This window comes from Oxyura jamaicensis, chromosome 3 (genome assembly GCF_011077185.1).
Source record: "Oxyura jamaicensis isolate SHBP4307 breed ruddy duck chromosome 3, BPBGC_Ojam_1.0, whole genome shotgun sequence".
Lineage (NCBI taxonomy): Eukaryota > Metazoa > Chordata > Aves > Anseriformes > Anatidae > Oxyura > Oxyura jamaicensis.
In genome coordinates, this window is record NC_048895.1 from 86739957 (window position 1) to 86755914 (window position 15958).

The 15958-nt window shown below is 38.0% G+C and overlaps 1 protein-coding gene across 4 annotated transcripts in view; it reads right to left on the minus strand.

The window, feature by feature from the left end:
- KCNQ5 (potassium voltage-gated channel subfamily Q member 5) overlaps window positions 1-15958 on the minus strand; it is a 291704-nt gene that overhangs the window by 7173 nt on the left and 268573 nt on the right. For all 4 annotated transcript variants that reach the window (XM_035322817.1, XM_035322818.1, XM_035322820.1 and 1 more), the window contains one exon: window positions 6919-7027. In XM_035322817.1, the coding sequence (XP_035178708.1) occupies window positions 6919-7027 (109 nt within the window). The remainder of the gene's footprint in view (window positions 1-6918; window positions 7028-15958) is intronic.

Genomic DNA, 15958 nt, shown 5'->3' on the forward strand with positions numbered 1-15958 from the left:
GAAAAAGCATTTCACAGATTAATCTTCAAAGCAGTTGCAAAACAATGCAATATATTCCACTGTCAAAATATTGTCAGATAGTTTCTTTTTACATTGAACATAGTTTCAATAGGGCTCAGGGAAGTGAATTCTTTCACAAAAATGTTTTTATAAGTACAAATTTTATAATTACATATGCATGGTAGCTATTCATTTGAACTGTTATGTAACAGATCACATAGCATGATTTTAAAGAGTGCAGAGCATGCTTAGTTTATCAGTATACACCTATTCTGCTTTTTTTTTTTTTTTTTATGCTAGCTTTTTTTATTTATTATTATTATTTTTTTTTCCTGGTGCTCATTTTTTGTCCTTTGCTTTCCAGTTTGAAAAATTTTAAATTTAGGCACCCAATTCATTTTTCATCAATTTTTATTTTTAATTAACATTCAGGCATACATATACATAAACACATGTTTTTAATTTACACAAAGACCAAACTTTGCAGTCTGAAGAGAATTTTTCATGTCTGCTCTACACTGAAGTCAATGGGAATTATTGTTCTATTATAATTAGATTTTTTTTTTTTTCCATTTAATTCTACTGCAAAAATAGTATTTATGGGATAAATATCCAGCATTGATGGGTGGCATATGATTTTTTTATGCGAGACTTGCACAAGTTTTCTGCGATGCTTTTGTGGAAATGATGCCCACTGAGTAGCTCTTAGAATGAAAAGCTTTATATTAAATTGCAAATTTGAAATAATAGAAGTGACAAATTTGGAAAGCAAATGACAGTGAGCAGATGGCAGTGATTATTATGCTCTGTATTTAGTAGCTGTAAGAGAATGAATGATAACAAATCCAAAACACTGTCCCGTAGTAATAGTTTAGTGGAATGTCAGGAAAACCATACTTTGTTAGGACCATACATAATTAGGACAGACATTTTGATATGTAGAGTCAGATTAATAGTGCATAGTGAACCTCTACTGATTTCTGTATTATACACAAATGTTCTTTCAAATAATATCTGTTTATTCCCAGAGTGCTCAGGTTGTTGATATTTCCCATTCTGGTAACTTCCAGTTAAAAATGAGATTGCTTGTCACTACTATCGAGCTTGAGTTATGATTCTGATGATAGAAATTAAAATGGAAAAGGCCTGTTAAGAGCAGTCCATCAGCTTGACAGTTCAGGACTGATCTCCATGAAGTTTTAAATATGTTGGATGATGAGGCACTTTCCTCTTTTCCATTGTGAGACAGTTCTACAGACTAATAGCTTTCGGTGTCTTTTGTAATCTGAAGGTCTCTGAAGCTGGGATATGGATTTTGTTTCCTTTTAGCTGTCAAATGATGCCAGGATGTTCTGTTCATAACAGTCTGGCTGCACAGACAATCTCCTGAAATCTGGTTCTTTATTCAGTTTACGAAGAATAAATGATGTAGTTGACATGCAAGAAAGTATTGTTCTTTTGTTATTATTCTCTCTGTTTAGGTCATCACAATTTTTTACTTCATGCTCTTAATATAAGTGAAAATATGAAACTCTATTAGAAAAGCAGAGCCAGAGAATTAATAGCGTAAGTGAAGACAACTGAATATATCACAAATGGGTGACTTTACAAGAGAAAAGACAGAAGACTAATTTTATTAACAGCCATAGAAGCTTCTTAGTCAGTGTGCACAAAAATCTTCATCACTGCTCTGCAGCTCTGTAACAGCTTTCTGGTTATCACAGCAGTTTTTTCATAATGTTCAGAAGTCAAACTGAAAGCAGCCCAGTGAGGCGTAACTATACTTTTTCTGTTTTAGGTATTAGCTCACATGATGCCATCTAAATTAACTTCAGCAGTGTTTGGAACAGACCCTCATTGCTTACTTCTTTTTGCTTCAAATACATACAATTTTACATAAACTGTGGAAAAGAAAGAAAAAAGGTTATAAAAAGCTGGCATTAGAAAAGCCTGTAAGTTAATTAAGAAACGTAAAATGTGAACTCTTTCAGTGAGGGATCCTAGCAGCTGCTTTGTAGTTATTAAATTCGGTTGATTCTCCATAGTTATTTACTCTCAATTTTAGAAGCTCAGTTGTCTTTCAGTATCTAGAAATAACTATGTAATTGAGATTTATCGTTTTGAAAACCCATTTGGAAAAAACATTACATCTATATCGAGCATATTCAAAATTAGTAGTTGAATTGTGAATAAAAAGCTTTTGAGCTTTCCTCATCGGTGCTTCTAGAATACAAAGTGACTTGTTCTGCTGTGCGACAAAAACGAAAGGCTCAGTTATGCAGACACGTGTGGGTAACCTACCTGTGCAAAAAAGGGAAAATGAGCACAAATTATTCCTATCCCCTAACCTTTAACACGAACAGCAGGAATAGAGAAAGCAACCGATAGAGCTTGGTATGTCTTCTCTGGTTACACCACACGGGGGCAAACCAGACTCAGATGAGACTAGACGAGTCGCCGGTGGCTCTCCTTAAGCGCTAGCACTGACCGAACAGAAGTAACTTAAAGAATTAACCCAGCAGAACAAAACTGTGTGCTTCTCGTGATTTTTTTTTTAAAGACATTAATTCTGTTTTTAAATCGCTGCATGTCATGGTGGCATGTGCTGTTCTTATAACTCAGAAATAATGTGGTAGAAAATACACTGTTCTATAAACCTGCCCATGTCAACTGGTTCCTCACCAGTTAACACCTAATACACAAGTCCACTAGTCTTTACATGCCCTGTTAATTGTTAGAAGGTTAAAGGCCTGATACCAGCTTTTGTCTGAACTGACCCCTAGCAGCCAAAAGTGGTATCCATTTCATTTAACTGCTGTCAAAGGAAGCACCAGCACTGATATAGAATTACAGTGTTTTCTGAACGTGTATGTTTCATACCTCTCCTTGCACTTGTTGTATTTTATTTTCCATTCATGTTGCCCGTTAGAGCATTAAAAGGTATTACGCTTATCATTAGTGCACTGAGACTGGCACTGAGTCAGAACATCTCTAACCCTCCATGCAGCCCTGTCATATTCACGTTATTTTTTTTTGAACATGTATCTTGTCAGTCTTGTCACTGTCTCAGGAAGAAATGGAGCATTGTTGCACTGGGATTTCAGGCAAACTCATACTTAGTTTCTGCCTTAAAGATTAAATCTGGGTAAGATGTTCTGCCCACAGCTAGAAGTGGTACACACAGCTTGTTTGCTCACTGCACAACAGGAAAACGGATTTGGTTGTGCTGGTTCTTCCATTTCTCTAACCTTAGCTTGCCAAATAACCCTAAACTACAACATGCAGAAGAAGTGAGGATCCAGTATAAAGAAGACAAGATAGACAAAAGTGATGGAGAACTAATTCCCCTCTGTGTAGAGCAGATGAGCCAATACTGAGACTCTCTGGAGTCTTGACCTGTATTAATCCATCACTTAGGAGATAAAGACATTGTTTTCTCCCAGACATGGTGCTGTAGTAGCCAAAGACACTTGCATTAACTCTGAAAACCATCTGGACAGAAAATATACAAAGCAGTGGGATTTAAAAGAAATAGAGGATTCTGAATAAACACCATGAAACAAATTCATAATGGCTGCCAAAAATACTTTCTACAGGGGTAGCAGAAACATTTCTAAGACTCAGCATAAATAGTAAATTATATTTTCTTTGGCTATTAAATATGTATGATTATTCAACTATACAGCTTATCACCTCAAGAATCCCCATGTCTTGTTATATTTAGTTAAATTTATTATTAGTTTTATCTTCTATTAAAGACAAATGAAAATATATCTATGCAATCACTAGTGTTAAAGAGAGAAAAGACCTCTTAGGTCAGCAGGTTCCTCTTGCCATTGCAGTTATTCCCTATTGCATATTTATTTATACTTCTCAACTTTGGTTTTGTATTTCATAAATAAATAATACAATAATACCATCATTTCCATTGTGGAGAGTTTTACAGAGTTTAGTGACTCTTGCTATGAAAAATGATCAGAGATGTTATAATATATGGAAACAAGGTTTCCTCTTCTTGTTAGTCTCTTCTATACTTGTGAACTAAATAATTGTGAACTAACAGGGAGAGCCAAGTTTCCAGGAGCTCAGACTAGAGGATATTAATGGGTTTTTGTTCACAGCAAGACTGGGGCCAGCTGATCAGTGCTACAAAAATACCGCTAGCAAGAACTGCAATATTCCCCTTACTTTCCCTACTGCTTCAGCTGATCTGTTCTGACATAGAGTTTGGAGTAGACAGGATGGAGGGGGCACATAAAAATTGGGCTGTAGAAGACTCAGCTGGTGGCTTTGAAAGGAGGCTGGTGGCTTGAAAGGTTACTGGGCATGTCTGCACAGCCAGCCTTCAGGAGGACTGCTTGGGAGTCCTGGTTTTTCAAGGTGATGTAGCTGGAACAGATTCGACCGTGTGCGCTTATATTTGGGCTCTTTTGCATCATGTCTACTGAAGCTATTCAAGTACCTTCTGCCTTCATCTGCTCCTGTATAGCAGCATGAAAGGAAAAGCAGCCTCCACCCTCCCCCGTTTCCTTTGCAATTCAAAGCCGTTGCTAAAAACAAACATCAAAATGAAGGACCAAGTTTCCATATGGACAGATGTTATCATCTTGAAATTCTACAGTTACTATGTAGTGTCTCAGATCCTTCTTCAGATGTTTGCATAGATCCCAGTGTAGTCAGGTAACAGACACTCTGAGTAATAAGAAGGAGGAGTATCACCTATCTGATAAACTGAATTACCCGTCTCCTGAATTTGGGAGACTAAGGTATAGCATTTAACACAAGTCTGAAGATCATTGCATATTATACTGTTCTCAAACAAAGGTGTGCTTCAGAAGAAAGATGTATATGCTGTTTATAACCTAGTGAAACATGTTTGCAGGGGGAAATGGGAGAGATTCATGGCTCATTGATAGATAGCAAATGGAGATGCAAAATTCATATTCTCAACATCAGTGGTGAAAAGAGTTGTTCTTTGGTAAGCCAAGGTTTCTCTCACACAGAGAAAAAGTTGGAGGTAATCTAAAAAGCTTGCTTTTATCAGTTGAATAGTGCACGTCTGAAATATTCAGGCTGTTGCATCTTTGCTCTTAGAACATTTCTGTGGAGGACGCCTTGGAGGAAGTTTCCCAATAATGACTTTTAAATTCAGTGCCTTTCCATTAGAGCTGATAATTAGGGGAAAAAAAAAAAAAAACAGGAAAAAAAAAAAAAAAAAAAAAAAAAAACACTGTTCTAAGTGCCCCTGCTTGAGCAGGGGTTTGGACCAGCTGATCCAGAGGTCTCTTTGAACCTTTGAACCTCAACCATTCTGTGAGTCTGTGAAAAGAGGCAGGTGATGCATTGAACAGTCAGTCCAGTGGTGCCTTTGAGAACAAGCTCCATTAATTTAGTCAGTATTAAAATGTCAAGGAAATGTCTTAAGGAATTTGGACAGTATTAAGAATGATATGGCCATTGGCATCACTTGCTGATACATTGGCAAGGTGCATTTGGAGCCTGGAGTCAACCAGTCTGTTTAAAATGCAGCATCACAGCATCACAGACAAGGATCTTTGGCAACCAGAGCCAATGGATTATGCTGATTGTTCCTAATTTGAGCATTTTCCATTCAAAGGAACAGGTCTGCCTTGTAGCTGGATGTCCACAGTGTATAAGGATTTCTGTCAGCTGTTGCAATGCTGCTGACGAGAGATGGTTCACAGCGGTGACATTTAAGTAGCCCGTCGCAGTGGCTGTGGGCATGGGCCTGGTATCTGACACGTCCTGCGAGGTCATTTCCAGGCAGGTTGGAAAGACGGTAGGAACAGACATCTGCAAGTGATCTGTCAAGCTGCCTTCGCTTGCAGGAGAGAATTAGAAACTGCCTTGCTAGTTATCTGTCTACATTGGCAATCAGTGGAAAAAGGAGAAAGAAATACAGGTAGCCTGTAGGTTATCACTGTATGAAATTAATTGATAAAGAGCTCGAGTTCATTCTTCCCATAGCACTGGGAGAAGTAAGGAGAGAATCCCCCTTTAGGAAAAGAGCACCTTTCAACAGATTTTTACAGAAGTCCCCTGTGGCTTCTGCCTGCCTGCTGAAGAGGCATGCCAGGGCACGGATGCGACTGTGATGTAGTCACCCCCCAGCGCAAGCATCAGGCTTGCTGTCGGCACAGAGGGGACAACCGAGCTCTCTTTGCTTCTTGATTTACTCTCTATGGTGGGAATTTTACCTGTCAGGACTTGTGCTGCAAAATATTCAGTAAGATTAAGAGTCTTGGCAGTCTCAGGAGGGTGAATGCTAAATTTAAGCTTTCAATACTGGTAATTTTATAAGTTTCAATGCAGTTTGCTACTTTCTTGGAAAAGAAGGAAACTATTAGTCTTAAATCATCGGGGTTATATTTAGTTCAATGGATAGTGGCAGGCAAGGTTTTGCACAATTGAGTGAATGTAATTATCCTGCTGTTACCAGAAGAAAGTTGCAATAAAAGTCATACGACAGTTTCAGGAATATGGAAATGAAATAAAAATGCAAACTTTTGAAGGAGGTAACTTTTCAAAGAAAGGTGATATATATTCAGTAAAACTACATCAAAATTGCATTCAATATTTTGGATTGCAGGAAATATACTGGAAACCAGCATTCATTATTCTTTTTCTTTTCTGAGTCAAATCATGTGATATTTTTATAAATAGAAATGTTGATAATGGAATGGATGAAATATTTCCAGTTTTAATAAAAAACAAATGAAAAGGAAGAATAAGTAAACCATATTAGCATTAGTTATGTGACAAATACAGCCATGTAATAATAAGTTCAACTTATTATTCAACTTATTAATTCAACTTATTATATCAACTGCAGTATCTTAATTAGTATCTTAATTACAGAAATCTCAAATATTTATTCACTCAGTATTTTTTACACACCTGATTGCTCTGATGACAGTTTTAAGAGCAGGGGTGAGATCTTCTACTGATACATCACACTGGCACCCTTTATCATCATAAACATCATCTGTTCCAAGGCTGGTGTCAGCTGCAAAATACAAGAGTGGATTAAACAACAAGCATTTAAAAATGCCTTCCTTAGTGTTTTCTAGCTGCCTGCACAGTGATTCTGGAAAAATAGGGACTACAAATCAAGTAAGAGAGATTCATCAGTTTATGAGCTGTATGATACACTTGTTTATGTCGAGGCTTGTGTCATAAAATGACTGGGTAGTCCCCACTGAAAATGGTAAAAGTTAGAGGGGAAGAAAGCCCTGTTATTTTTCATACAAATGAATAGTGTAGTTCCGATATGTCTCATCCTGACATCTCACTGTTTTTCATCACATTCACCATTTTAAGGAAAAGTGGTGAGCTAACAGATGTAAATGACAGAGGCAAAAGCCACTACAGTTATATTAAATTGTTTTATTTTTACCACCATCAATGAACCTGACTTTTAAAACAAAAGAGAAGTCCAGAATACTAGGAGTCTGTGGAATGATCCAACACTTCCTTTCAGGTAAAAATAAATGAAGTACCTTTTTGCCAGAAATGAATAGAGAATGACAGCAAGGTGGATCAATTGCTCCCTTAAACTTCACAGCCATTGGAGTCTTTGCAATAGGAGCTCAAGTGAATGAGCTCAACAACAAAAAAAGATCCTCTATACTTTCCTAACATTGCCTCTGCAGGGTTACCATTTGTGAATAAATTGGAAGTCTCAGAAGGGCCCGGTGTATCTCAGTACACAAAGAAAAAGGGGAAGGATGCATGTCACCTATTAAATCTACTAGGAATACTATCTTATAATAAACAGCATTGTACTAGGCTGCACATTCAGGAACTGGTATTACTGTATTGTCTTTACAGATTTAGTTTTTGGCCATAATAATTTATTTTGATGAAGTATGACTTTACAAGTCATGACCTAAAATGTTAAAAGAGCCCTAAAAATCTAAAGCTCATTAATATGAAAGCCAGTTTTGGTCAGGAACTGGAAAATAAAGTTGTGTCATTTCTTAATTCCTTATAAGACCTTAATCTTATGTTGCTGTAGCCTCATGGTTGGCACTGTTCCTACAGGAAAAGACAACAAAGATCACTTTTACGCTTTCCATGACTCATGAACTAAAACTACCCCTTACAAAACTTAGAGCTTTCAAGGGTCAGAGTGTAGTTTTGAACAGAAAGAAAGTGAGGTATACTCAGTAAGTGGCTTGGTTAAGGCCATGTATCTGTGGCAAACCACAACTCTGGCTAGATCATTACCCTCTAGAATATCTTTTCTTTTTTGACTGTTGCTGAACTGGTACATCAATGAGCGAAGAGTACAAAATTTTATCGTTGACACATCAACTTAACACAATATAAAGAGGTGGTTTATAGCCAAGTTAATAACGTCCTCAGTTACACACACTGAATAATCAAATGGAACCTTAATTGTAAAATGAAATTTGCGTACAAAACCGGAATTTTCCCTTCCTTGCTATTGTTGCAAGTCAAGCCTACAATGATGTTTACTGGCACTCTTTCAAAAGCTTTCCTACTGACTCTGTTATCTTACAGATAAAATGTATTTCTCTCCACCTGTCCTGCCTAACTAATATTTGGATCCCTGTCCAAAACATGTAATTAACTAAAATAAATTATGCAATTAGTTTTTTAAGTATACACACTACTTAAAATCCCATCTCCAAAGTTGCTGGGTATATGACACTAACTTTCCAGGTGTCAAGTCTGATTAGCCTCTCCACTTACTTCTCCCAGAGCTGAAATATCCCTGCTCATTTCTAAGTGCCATATGAAAAATAAAGTTTTTCTGTGCTGCTGGTATTTCCAGTGGCTCTCTAAGGTTTGAACCTACTCAGTTATGCTGGTGTAAATTAGGAATAATTTTGCTTATGTCAGAAGAGCTACAGCTATGTAACCCCAGTGAAACAGGAGACTCCAGCTTGAAAGTTTAAAATAAACATGTTTCTAATGATTATCTCACTGATACGGTTCCTGGGTCCTTTGCCAAGTACAGTGTCATTAATAAAAGGGCCTCCTTAATGCAGCATATATTTGCAGAACTGTTTTGAGAACAGTGTGGTGCAATTATAGTGTTTCATGTTGCTCTCATGTGTATACAAAATCAGCAAAATCTTTAGACAGACGCTGGAAAATTCTTATAAATTTAAGCCAGCTTTAAGAAGAGATACTGCTCCTAATAAATCACCTTATTTTTTTCTTTCTAATATTCCCACTGACATGAATTTCCTTCATTATAGCAGGCGTTCAGTACCACATGTTAATAAAACTTGCGAAAAGCTATAAAACTTGTTTGATTCATATGGGAAACATTCATGTTTCTTTATAATACTAAGCAGACTTGGGAAAAAGTTTGGGAAATACATAGTAAGAATTTGGAAAATAAAAATCCAGCTTAAAAAGCCACTGAAATCAAAGTTCACATTCTGATGAATTTTTCCAGTGGAAGCTCATGTTGTGTACAACATAGTTATGAGGTGAGATGTACTTGTGTCGCTTCTGTCCCTCTCAAGTTCATCCATGAGGTCAGGGCTTTGCTGGGGCCAGTTTGGCCTCTGTGGTGGCTCCAGCTGTTAAAAGCACTGCCAGTTCCCAGACAGGGTTCTGCTGTGGCCTCTGACAGGCCCTACTCTGTTCTGCTGCCTGTCCTCAGAGATGTTCCTACCCAGCATTAACTGGGCAGGTAGACCCTCCAGTGCCAGCTCATGCCTAGCCCTGCACGTGTCTGCTCCCTCTTCCATCCCTATACTCCTTGGCCATGTCTTCCGCTCTCCATTGGGTTGTCCGTGGATGGCCCAGGTGGGCTCCAGAGGCACCCCTGGGCAGCAGCTGCTCTGCATGAACCCGACTGCTTTGCCAGGCCACCTTGGGGTCAGCAGTGGTCCATCTTTCACTCCAGGAGCCTCTATCACTTGCTAAACAGACCTTCCAAATCTGTTGCTTGGGCAGCTTGTGAATCTGGTCTTGACAATGGCCTGAGGGCCTCCTAGTATACAGAATTTAGACATAAACCTGCAAGTCTCCCTAAGAAGGGTTGTCAGCTGGTTGGAGAATGCAGAAACAATTCCCCTTTTCTAATACCAGCATCTTTACAATTTAGGATGTGTTTTGATCCTAAGTTTCAATCTGTAAAGTATAAATGTTTAAATTGCTGTTTATTTCACAACTCATTGGCCATCCACCATTATCTCACAGTCTTTGACGTTATTTACTTTGGGCTAATGTCTTGTCTTTGCGACTTTTTAATTTCTTCCTCTTTCTTCCTTAAGAGCAGTCCTTAATTTAATCATGTAGCAAATAAACAATTACCAACAAACAGAAAGAGGCATGCACAAGTCATTAAAATCATTTTGATATTTCCCAGTTTATCATGGTATTTATGCATTCTTCTTGCAAACTTGAGTTAGTTATGATCACTCCACATGAATAGGCTAAAAATTACACTGCTCTGAATTACACTGTTCTGTAATATTATATGTCACCAGCAAAGAAATTACAAGGTTGTAGCCACATTTCATATAGCTCTGTGCAAAAGTTACACACAAAGCTTGATTTATTATTTCTGTAAGCATCATGTGTCCTTTTTTAGAAATGTCTTCTGTTGTTTAATAACATGCTTTGACATTGGGAAAACTGTGACACTGCTCTGATCACCTTCATAACTCCATGCTTTAGATGTCAGTAACATTCAAGTAATTATGTGCCTGTTGAACAGAGTAGAAAAGATTTTATACTCTTTAACTTGTTTTCTGGGAACTTCCATATTCTAGCAACAACAATCAAGCATTAGTAAGTGCATGTTAAATTAGTAAGTACTATGTTAAAGGTTGGACTAGATGATCTTAGAGGTCTTTTCCAACCTGAAAGATTCTATGATAGTCAGCAGTACGTTCATCCCAACATAGGCCCTTTTATTAGTTCTTGGAAGCCTACAGAAGTGCTTCAGTCTGACTCTGTAAGAGGTAGCTCAGGCTCTTTGTATGGGTAATCTACATCATTCTGCTGAGCTTAAGTACTCACTTTTTAGGCAAGGCATAACCTAAATAGGTGCCCAAAGTTGGCAGTCCACAGATGACCCTTGATTATTCATGTTACAGCACAGTCTTGTTTCAACTTGTTAAAAAAAAAACAACACTGATTTGAAAAAGATTTCTGAATGATTTTCATTTTAATGCATGACTCAAGGTGAAAGATAGATGGCAGCCTAATTTGCATTGGTGCTGAGTTACAGCAAGCTGTAATTTATAACTGCCATTTGAAATCCTGAATTCAACACAGGAATTGAAGTCCAAACAATTCATAGCCATTGAGTTTGGAAGGAAGCTCTAGAGGTCATCTGGTCATCGAAGCACCTTGTTCAATCCTAGGATGCCCACAAGGTCGGTGCATTTCACTCACTTTCACACTGCCTTTGACATACCTTTCTTTACCCTCAACATTTGCTTTGGAGAAATAAGTTTTCAGCCCATATTCTCTAAAAAAAAGTTATCCTGTATATGTTTTATGGTACTTCCACAAATATCATAATGCACAGAATGCTTTACATAATCTCAATTACTTTTTTCCCTCAAAAAAATATCCTAAGTACAAACACTTTCATGTTTTTTGCTCATACAGTTCACACGATGTCCCTTTATCAAAATAAAAAGCAACTCAGCTTATTGACTTTGTTTAAATGTTTCATGAAACTTCTCATCTCTTCACCAGCTCTCAGTATTTTCCTGTTTTTTGAAGCATGAATACAAGTTTCCTCCACTACTCCTAGAAGTGATGCTCTTTCAAAATTTCCCTTGCTTTGAAACATCAACAAGTTGACTCTTTCAATAAAGAGTTCACATAAATCATTTTACCATGATTGCTTGCTAAGCTGTGTAGGAAACTGAAAAAAGCAACACTAATTGGGATGGAACTTAATCACACACTTAATGATAAGAATGCCCAAAGCTCCCCCAAACAGGGAAAGGCAGCAGCACGTTTACATGCTTTCCAGAGCAGAGGCCAGAAAAGGAGGCCCAAGGGAGTGAATCATGCATTTATTTCCTTGATCCCTGGGAAAAAAAAAAGAAAAAAAAAAGAAAAAAAAAAAAAGGCAAACTTTCTTCTAATAAAAGAAGGAAGGAGGCAGGGCAAGTAAACTTCCATGATGTACTCTTCCCTTTCACTGTTTAATACTTGTCTAGAAAACAACACAAAACCCCCCTGAATAATGCAAAAGTATTTAAGTGGTAAAATTAAGAGAGAAAGTATAAAGATGATGACATTTGAAGACATTTGAAACTGATGCCTCCTTGAAGAAGAGGCAGAGCCTCACTGCACCAGCTCTTAAGGATTCTCCTTCCTTTGTGCAGAACCTGAGCTTCTACCCTATGTGATATCTATGTGGAGTGCAGTAGTGCTACATCCATAGTCCATCCCTTTCTCCTTTCCTTTCTCCTGAAAGTGGCAAAGATTTCTGGATGGGGAGCAGAAAAGGACATCAGAACTGAAATTCAGTAGAATTCTGAATTCTGCTTTACAAGCAGGACAGTATAAAGGGTATCCCCAGCAAACTTTTATATGCATTAACATTTCTGAAAAAGCTCAGATTTAGCAAAAACAGAAGATAGGATTGGCAGAGAGGCTTTTTACATATTCTGGGTATAATTATCTAGTCTCCCTTATTTGCAAGTGCAGTTTTTAAGGTCAGAAAACTAATTTATGTCAGTTATCATATAATGCACACAAGTTCCAAATATCTAAAATTTTAACATTCCCTGCTAACAACTCTCAACTATCTTTAGTTATTATTTAACTTCTCAAAAATTTTCTGCACTGGCAAAATTTCATGGAACAGCTCCCACAAAATTAATTAAAAAGGGGTCCTTTTCATTTTGAGTGATGATACGGAAAACCATGTTTTCTAAAAACAATTCATTATATGCAAAATAATTCTGCAGTTAAAATTGCTACTCTTATAAATAGTAGCATGCTACCCAGCAAGTTTAGATGGCCACATGAGAAGAGCAAAAAAAATGTTAGGTTATTCTAAAGCAATTTTTCTTACATATACTTATGATTTTAGTGTATTTTTAAACACACAGCTGTCATTCTGTGTACACTGCACACAATAAGTTATATCTGTAAAAGAAGTTGCAAGTATATATGATAAGATCTAGAACTGTGGACTAATGAGATAAATGTCATGCCTAGTTGTCTGTCTCTTTGCATGTCCTTGTTGCACGTCAGTTGACACACTGTTCAATAGTCCAGAGGACCTAACACAGGTCCTACATCCTGGTCCTGCTCTTTGCAGGAGATGGGAGATGTGAACAAAGGGAGAGATGAGGATGCCATCTTTAGATTCTGCTAGCCACGAGAGACTCCTGCATTTTAAGAAGCTGTGAAGAATTTCTACAATAACAGCTTATAGCAATTAGAACATTTCTCAAATATTTCAGATTTGGTGGAAGAAGGTTACACGGTGGTGGGAAAGTTTTATGAGTATCTTCTCAACTCATTTATTTATTCTTCACTACAGATGAAGTTACCTGAAATGCATGCAAATGCTTTTTGCGTGGTGATCTGCAGCTTCCCTCCCCGAACTGAGTTTGCTAATCACCCCTCGCTAATCCTGACCACTCTGAAGCACTCAGTTCAGTTAGCGAAGGTGTATGGCAGTTTACTTAAGACATATGATAAAGAGAGAGTCTAAATTATAGACTTGTATAGCCAGAACTTTGGTTGGAATAAAATAAAATAACTCCTCAAAACCAACGGACCGTATTTATTCACACAAAATGAAAAAATGACTCAGGGCTCAGATAAGAATGTGAGATTATTTTATAAGATCTTCTGAATTCATTACTAGTTACAACTGTAATAAATGAGAGCTCTATCATCGAGTTAAACAATCACAAGAAAATAAATCTTTTGTCCAGCACAAATTGATATATTGCTAATAAAATCTCATTTAGTCCCATCGCATTGGGTTGTACAAATTGAGCAGCTTTGTTTTGACATCACACAGCTTCATTTTTGAATCAGCAAATTTAAGCTAACCAAGATCCAAAGGCAACTATACTAAGGACCTTTGCCACTTCAAGTGAACCATCTATGAGGTCAAGATGTTTGTGCTACTGAAAGGAAAACCTGTCATTTTTGCAATACATAAATTACATGGTAGTAACTGAGGACATGGGGGCTGAAATGCACAGTTGCATTCTTTCCATGGCTCTTGTAATATACTCTACCCTGAGGATTTTGAGCAAGTACTCTGTAGGGAATGAAAGGCTAGAGGTCGTGTGAGCTTATAATGTTCAGAGATGCTGCAGAAATCAAATATTTCCTTAGAGAGTTCTTTTTAATTAATCAAACGAAATATGTTTGTAATATCTCCAGTGCTGAACGCTTTTGATGTTTTATTCAAAAAGCCACACAACATCTCTAGGTTACAGTAAATGCACAATAACTCATGCAGAGGCTTAGAAGCATGGGGCGGTAGTGTGCAAGCACAGCAGGGCATTTCTGTCCCTGCCTGAGGACTGCATGCCCAACATAACATCAGCTCATTAATAAAGCTGTAGCCATGCAAGACTGGAATGTGATTTAAGCAGGAAAGGTGCTGTTCCTCACAAAAAGAAGCAGGCAGAAAAAAGCCCGACTATTTAATTGCTTGGCACAGTGGGTGTTCCCCTCAGCAGTGCCCGGCTACCGCCTGTGTGCCTGAGGCTGTTCCCCATGGGCAACTTGGCCGCAGGGTCCCTGTTTTGGGTGGGCAGGGACATGAGCTGTGTTGTGTGAAGAGCACACGGGGACAGGAGTGTATCCCAGCTTGTGCAGCTTAGGGGTCAGCCAGCACCTTCATCCAACGCCTGTGCACAAGGTGAACAGCCACCAACAGTTCCAGCACCTTCTTTTGGGAAGGCTTCTTTTGACACGACCCTATAAGCAACACAATTTCTTATCCCTTCACCATTTGGTAAAATATTCTCAGATGTGTCTCATATCCTTTTCAGTTCACGCTTTGTAAAACTTGACTATTTATCATTCCTGAAGCCTTTGGAGTTCGAGTGGAGAAGATTTCCATGAGATCTGCTTGGTAGCGATAATTCCCTTCTAAACTGATATCAGGGGCTGGAAATACAGCATCCTGGCACCTTTATTAATTTTTGCAGGTCTCATCTTCAACAAGAGTTCTGGCAGCTGCAAGGCACATTTCACTGGAGACTGGACATATTTTTAAAATCAGATTACATAAGTCTTAATTTTCAATTTAGCTCCCTTGCACTGTTGTTAAATGCTCCAGAGTGTCTGCAGCCATGCCACCAAAGCTCTCTCCAGCCATCAAAGCTCTCTCAGGTTTGGATTCAATTTGCAAATGCACATATGTAGCTGAAATAATTGCTGCAGTTCCCAGGCCCACTTTGGCAAGAGCAATAAATGGTTTATAGGCAGTTTCAGAGGACTGTCGCTACCCATAAATAAAGGCATTTGTGCAACAGTTTTGGTCGTGCTGCTCTAAGACTGCTATGCCAACATCCTTTCGGGAGGTACCTGTGGCCAGCTGAAGTGTTTTGCTTACTGACAAGAAACCCTCCTTCAGGGGTTTTAATGTGCAGCAGGGGGGTGTTTGTAAGCTTTTGTTAACGTGTAGCCTAAGTGGAAGGCTAGTACATTTTCACTGATGTTAGCCTATTAGCTGCCTCTGTAGGCTCCTGTCTGAATTAGAAACCTTCCTTTACATGACAGTTTTTAGCTTTTTTTTTTTTTTTTTTTTTTTTTTTTTTTTTTTTTTGATTGATTTGGCCCAGATTCCAACCATGTCCTTTATGAGCGAGAACTCAGTCAATCCTGCAAAATCTCTCTGTTAACTATCTACCATAGATCACTCTCACACTTTCACCATTTCACTTTCTTTCTGAACCCTCTACTCATGCATTTGCTCCTTTGCTTTATTTTTGTGATGTTC